The sequence below is a fragment of the Myotis davidii genome, unplaced genomic scaffold (assembly GCF_000327345.1).
Source record: "Myotis davidii unplaced genomic scaffold, ASM32734v1 scaffold189, whole genome shotgun sequence".
NCBI classification, from domain to species: domain Eukaryota; kingdom Metazoa; phylum Chordata; class Mammalia; order Chiroptera; family Vespertilionidae; genus Myotis; species Myotis davidii.
In genome coordinates, this window is record NW_006383017.1 from 7,436,950 (window position 1) to 7,443,861 (window position 6,912).

At 53.2% G+C, this 6,912-nt stretch overlaps 1 protein-coding gene across 1 annotated transcript in view; it reads right to left on the reverse strand.

Moving 5' to 3' along the window:
* Positions 1–6,912, reverse strand: part of LRIG1 (leucine-rich repeats and immunoglobulin-like domains 1) — a 25,329-nt gene that overhangs the window by 1,200 nt on the left and 17,217 nt on the right. Inside the window, 5 exon segments of the mRNA XM_006779663.2 lie at positions 1–51; positions 491–616; positions 1,588–2,007; positions 2,554–2,835; positions 4,129–4,449. The exon segment at positions 1–51 is cut by the window's left edge and continues 20 nt beyond it. Coding sequence (XP_006779726.2) covers positions 1–51; positions 491–616; positions 1,588–2,007; positions 2,554–2,835; positions 4,129–4,449 — 1,200 coding nt within the window.

The window sequence follows — 6,912 nt, forward strand, 5'->3', positions numbered from 1 at the left end:
CGCTGGGAGCATCGGCCTCTGGAAAGAGGCCTGCGTCTCTCGGACAGACACCTGCAACAGAGTTCCACACTGTTGGAAGCGCTGGGCTCAGCATTTCCCAGGCACACTAATGAAAAGTGGGCGTCACTGCTAGAAGACAGGCGTTTCTAGAACGCCCCTCCGAGGGGTGGCCCAGGCCCATTACTGAGACTCCTTCCCAGCAGCAGGCCTGCCGCAGCCGCACAGGAGGCCCTGGGGGCCAAGCTTGCCGAGCACACGCTGTCCCCCACGAGTGGCTTGTGGGCGCGCATGGGAGCTGCTGAGAGGAGACAGGGCTCTTAGCAAGAGACGCTGCCCATGGAAGGGCTTTCTGGAGGGGCGGGGTTTTAAGCTTTGCAGAACTTGCCCAGGGGCGTCCGAAAACCCAACAGGCTCCAGTCACCTGCCTCCCAGGTCAAACATGCTCAATGTAATGCCATGGGAACAGTTGCATCAGACTTTGTGGCTTTACCATTGCTCTCGATGTGCCCATTGGCCTGATGGCCACCCTCAGTCCTGAGCACAGTGTCCTGTCGGTCAGAAATGGTCCCCTGAGAAGAGAGGTAGCTCGGAACATCCGGCGGCACAACGGTCTCATCTGCAAGGAGACAGGGCAGTCACCCCCAGGTCCCAGTCTTCTGTGGTGACAAAGACACAGACACAGGACCCACACCCCCCTCGCTCCCCCCATGGCAGCAGTCACGGCCATGCAGAACCTGGAGTCCTGCTCAGGAGGCCTCCCCAGTGCACTTCCCAGCCAGGTGTGAAAGGTGTGGCCATCAGATCCGAGTGCACAGACAGAAAGCAGTGATGGGAGAGTCAGAGCTGACAGACACAGAGTCGCGCAGTAACGGCCCGCCACGGCAACGGGGCACACACCCAGGCCGCCTCTGACCACCCAGGTAGGAGCCTGCAGAGCTCACGGTGCTGCACTTGACAGTCTTCTAAGACACAGAGTCATGCAATAATGGCCCGCCACAGCAACGGGGCACATGCCCAGGCCGCCTCTGACCACCCAGGTAGGAGCCTGCAGAGCTCACGGTGCTGCACTTGACAGTCTTCCCATTAAACGTCCCATTGCTGGGAGTTAAAACAGTGCCAGGCACACTAAAGCTCACTGTCCAGAATGGCTCCAGGTGCCCCAAGGTTCTAGAGCAGCGGTTCTCAACCTATGGTTGCCAACCTGTGGGTCGCGACCCCTTTGGGGGTCGAACAACCCTTTCACAGGGGTCGCCTAAGACCATCAGAAAACATATATATTTACATATTGTTTTTGCGATTAATCAATATGCTTTAATTATGTTCAATTTGTGACAATGAAAATACACCCTGCGTATCAGATATTTACATTACGATTCATAACAGTAGCAAAATTTACAGTAATGAAGTAGCAACGAAAATAATTTTATGGTTGGGGGTCACCACAACATGAGGAACTGTATTAAAGGGTCGCAGCATTAGGAAGGTTGAGAACCACTGGTCTAGAGTTTGCATATACAGGAAGCCCTGGCCCGGCCTTCCCAACTGTCCCTGCTTTCCTCCCCTGGAGGCCCGCCGCCAGCAGGGCACCTGTGTTGGTGACGCTGTACTCCTCCCTCTTCCGCCTGGTTTGGTAGATGATGCACACCCAGACTAAGGACGTCAGGACCACGCTGCACACCACAGCGATGGTGAAGATGCCCACAGTCGTCCCGTCCTTCCTGCAGCCAGGGCTGGGCAACACACTCAGCTGGCTGTGCGCCCGCTCGGTGCCCAGGGCATTGGACATCTCACAGGTGTACCGGCCCGCATCCTCGGCCCCCACGTTCTGCACAACGAGCAGCTGGTTGCCGGGGGTGAAGTGGTGACGCTCGGTGAGGTTCAGAGGACGGTCCTCTTTGAACCAGGTGATGCGGGGCAGGGGGGTCCCGGCCGCCTTGCACTGGAGCGCCACCGTCTCCCCCGTGGACACCACGCGGTCTTCCAAGGGCACCGCCAGGGATGGGTTCTCTGCAAGGCAGAGACAGGACCGTTATTCTGTGGGCCTTGGGCTCCTGGACAGACAATCCAACTCATCAGCAAAGGCCGCACGAGACCTTTCAGCAGACGGCAAACTTTCCGGGCCCTGCTAACCTGGCCAAGTGTTTCCCAGGTGAGGTGGCTACAGCAAGGCGAACGAGCTCCCACCTACTGTCCCCAGCTCTCCCGTGACGGCTGTGTCTCCCTGTACCTTTCAGAGCAATTCTCATCTAGTTTTATACCTAAGCCCTATTTAATTAAATGTCTCCATCTACAGTCCCCAGCTGTCCCGTGATGGTCGGTGTCTCCCTGTACCTTTCAGAGCAATTCTCATCTAGTGTTTTATACCTAAGCCCTATTTTATTTAAAAAAAAATCTTATAAAGCAGCCTAAAATATTCAAGTACGAACAACCACCACACTGCCCACACCAGGCTCCACAGATGGTTGAAGAATATGGACTCTAGGTATCTGTGAAGTTTAAGAAAACCTGTCACCCACACCCACACATATACACCGAGTGTAGCCGCAGGCGAACCTAGGACAGTCAGGGTGGCGTTGGCCGAGATGGACGCGGCCAAGTTCTGGGCGGTGCAGCTGTAAACCCCGATGTCATCGAGCTTCACGTCCGTGATGAAGAACACGTCATCGTCAGGCATGACGTGCATGCGTCGCTCACGAGCGGCGGGGAAGTCAGTGCCTCCATCCTTCTGCCAGGCGATCTGGGGGTTAGGGTGGCCGGTGGCAGCACACTCGAGGCGGGCCGTGGTGCCAGTCCGGACGGCGATGTTGTGCGGCATTTTGGTGAACGATGGCAACACTGTAACACAGTCAGGTCAGGTCACGGGAAAGCCAGAGCCACGGACAGGAAAACCCTCAGGCAGCAGCCCTCCCATGTCTGGGTGTCGCTCGCCACTTTACCACCCTGCATGCCAAGTCTGCCTACCCCCAGGAAAGCCACCTTGGAATGAGCAGCTGCAGGTCCCCCACGCTGTCGGCTGCTCGTGGCCACAGCAGAGCACTTCCATCAGTCTCTCTGGTCCCCGCCCCTCGCACGGTAATCAGTCTGTCCCAGGACACCCCGTGAATGCAGGCCTGGTGCCTGCCCACCTTAAGTACCGGCAGGAGAGCCTGGGACACCAAACTGCTACTCCAGCAGGAGGCACTGACGGGAGGGGGAGGTGCCCGCCCCTGGAGAAGCGGGGAGAGCTCCCTCCTGAAGTCCCGTCTGGAGGGTGTGGGCCAAGGCCCTGCACACAAAGCTGAAAGCACTTGTCCCACATGTTGACCCCAATACCCCGAGACGGTCAGCATCCAGCACGGCCCGTCAAGGTTATTTGCTGGAGAGGCTACCAGCTCACTGAGTTTTTGAGAAACAATGAGGATTCCCCCAGAAAAGCCAAGAGAACCAGCCAGTATGGTGACGGGTATGTTTTCCTGTGGTCTGCAAGGCCCTGAGAACGCACTGGTTCCAGCACTTTTTAATTAGAAGTTTAATAATCAGGAACATCTCATTAGGCTAAGGGGGGCTGGGTGGCTAACTCCTCCTCTGCCCTAAACAGTCGTGAAGAAGCCAACCTGACAGGCTCTGAGACTGTGTCCCCAGTGAAAACCCTTTAAAACACCCAAAGGACTGACTGCTTGCCCTCAGGTTGCACTCACACCAGCCTTGCCCTCCACAGCCTCTGGGGGGCGGGTGCAGCTGCCCAACCGCTGGCTGACCTGCCCCACCGCTGGCTGACCTGCCCCACCGCTGGCTGACCTGCCCCAGGCTGGCCTCTGCTCCAAGGCTGTGCCATCTACTCAGAGGGCGCGACCACTTCCCCAGGATCAGGTATCTTGGATCTGGATACCAGACATTTGTTTTATGGAGGATAATAAATGGATTAAAAAAAAGGCTTGGGCCCACAATTTCACTTAACATAAGTGGACAAAAGTTATTTTATCCCCAAAACAAGGACTCCACTGAGAATCTTCAAAGCTTCCCTGGGGCCCACCCAGGCAATGGTGACGCCCGTGCAGGCGGTCTCAGTCCCTCCGCACAGTAACAGAGGACGGTCACGTGTGGATGTGCAGGAGCCGAGCACCAGGGAAGCCAGGGGTGCCTGCGTACCGTTCACAGTGAGCCTGGCCTTGTGCGAGTAGGTGGAGCCGAAGTGGTTGGTGATGATGCACTGGTAGCGGCCCTCGTGCCCAAAAGTGACGCGGCGGAGGTGCAGGATGGTGGTGTACTCCATCACCTCCCCGTCCTGTGCCCGCACGTGGGCAAAGTTCTCCATGTCGGCGTCGGCCAGGACCTCACTGTCCTTCTTCCAGGCAAAGGTCATGGGGGAGCTGCTGCTGCTGGCTGCTGAGCACGTGAACTGGACGTCACTGCCCACCACGGCCACCGTCGTCTCCGGCTGGGTGATGATCTGTGGCTTTGGCAAGTCCTCTGGGGAGAGAAGAGCCACTGTAAGTCACCAGGCACTTAGGACCCAGAGGCACCGGCTGCTGTTCCATAGGGTCGGCACGTCCTCAGCTCCACCAAACACAGGGGCACTCCCACCTGGGGAGCCTGCCTCGTCCAGTTTTACACCCACGAGTGGCGATCGCCTCCGAAGTCACGCACGCCTCGGTCACAGATCAGTCCACTGGTGCTCCACCCGCAAAGCACCCAGCCGGCTCCCTAAGGCTACAAGCAGCTTTACTTGCTCACTTAGCACTGAACAGAGTCAGCACCTACCGGATGAGACTGCACAGGCCTCACCACAGGCTTTCCTCTGAAGCACTCGCGGGTGTCAGAACGCAGACTTGTGAAAATACGCACCTCTGTGAGGGCAAGGAAAGCACCAGCAAAAGGGTCACCTGCTTAAGAATTCTGGAAAAAAGTTATTTTATCCCCAAAGACTCCACCAGAATCTACAATAACCCATGCGGTGCGGGTCAAGAAAATGCAAGAATCTCTAGAAGAAAAGTGAGCTTTGTGGTATTTTATCCTGCTCTCCAGCTCTGTGGTATCCTGGGAGTCCAGCTGCTAAGCAATCACTGAAGGGCAGGATGGGTTTGGAGCCTCCCCCTAAGCCCACCCTCAGGTGTGTCTTTATCTGACCGATGCCCTGTGCTCAGCAAGGGGAGCCCCACCCCGAGGGCATCTGATGAAATCAGCAGCCCGGCGGGCAATGATGCCACTGGCCACCAAGAGGCTGGTCGGAAACAGAAATGGAAACCAGGCGACCGCAGTGCTGACCGGGCTCTGGAGAGGTCCGCCATGTTCCCGAGGACCAAGAATGCATGTGCAGGGCTGTGTGCCCCCAGCAAGGGCCTGGAGGCCCAATTCCTCACCTGCAACCGGCCCTAACTGAGGATCCGTGCAAACGGAGTGATGCTGGGCAAAGGACGGAGGCTTTCTGGTTGACGTGACTTAAGGATGTAACCAGGGAGAGACTTCAGTGGCTGCATAGACAGGCTTTACAATGTCTGTCCGGAAAGTCACTGAACAAACAAGCGAATTAACAGGACAACAGTACACCTGGGGGACGAGAGGGACACTGATTTCCAGTTGCCATATTATTTTATTTTAAATGTTCAGTTTTCAACCAAAAACTACAAAGCACACAAAGAAACAGGAGAAAAAAGTCAACAGACAATGTCCTCAAGGAAGCTCAGATCTTGGCTTTAGTAAAGAAAGACTTTAAATTGGCTTTGTAAAGAACTAAAGGAAACCAGGTCTAAGAAAATTAAAGGAAAGTATGCAAATACTTTCCCACCAAATAAAGAATACCAATAAAGAGATATAAATTGCAAACATGAACCGAATCTAAGTGTTGGAGTTTAAAAGTACAGTAACTGAAATGGGAAACTCACTAGAAGGGCTCAAGGGCCAAGCTAAGTGGCAGAAGAGTCAGTAAACTTGAAACCGGTCAATTGAGATAATCCAGTCTGAGGAACATCACGAAGAAAGAATGGAGAAAGGGAAGGGAGCCACAGAGGCCTGTGAAATCGCACTAAGCATGCAAATACTGGGAGTCTAAGAAGAAGAAAGAAAAGCAGCAGAAAGAATATTTGAAGAAATAATGGCCCCAAACTTTCCATAGTTGGTGAAAAACATGCATCTACACATCTAAGAAGCTCAGCAAACTCCAAATAGAATAAATTCAGAGTCCACATCCAGGTGCATCACAGTCAAGCTGCCAACAGAGAATCTTGAAAGCAGCAAGGACAGCAACTCATCACACATAAGGGACCTTGGTAAAGTGACAGCTAATCTCTCACCAGAACCATGGAGGTTAAAGGCAGCAGGAGCACACATGAACGAGCCAGATTTATCCCAGCAATACAAGGCTGGTTTAACATCCACAAATCAAGGCATTACATCATTATCAAAAAAATAAAGGTAAAACCCACCTGATTGCATCAATAGGTGCAAAATAAAAGCATCTGGCAAAACCCAACACCCTCTCATGAGAAAAGCTGAAATGAAATGTTTTTATGAACTAATTATAAATAGAAGGGAACTTCCACAGCTTGATAAAGGTCATGTAAGAAAAATCCACACCTAACATCAGATTTACCGTATCTGCCGGCGTATAAGACGACTGGGCGTATAAGACGACCCCCTAACATTTCCACTCAAAATACAGAGTTTGTTATATACTCGCCGTATAAGACTACCCCCTCTTCCGCACACCTTCCACACACCAAATAAAAGGTAAAACAATATCAGATTTGATTTTAACATTTTAATTTATATATTCAAATGCTTATGACATGCAGGAAAACTGTCACAAGGCTGTATGTAATCAAACATATACATAAAACAGTGCAAGTTTATTACCGGTAAACATACCGGTAATTCACTAAAGAAAACACACTCTATAGACTGGTACCGTATATATTTCTCAGGAACACAGGCAAA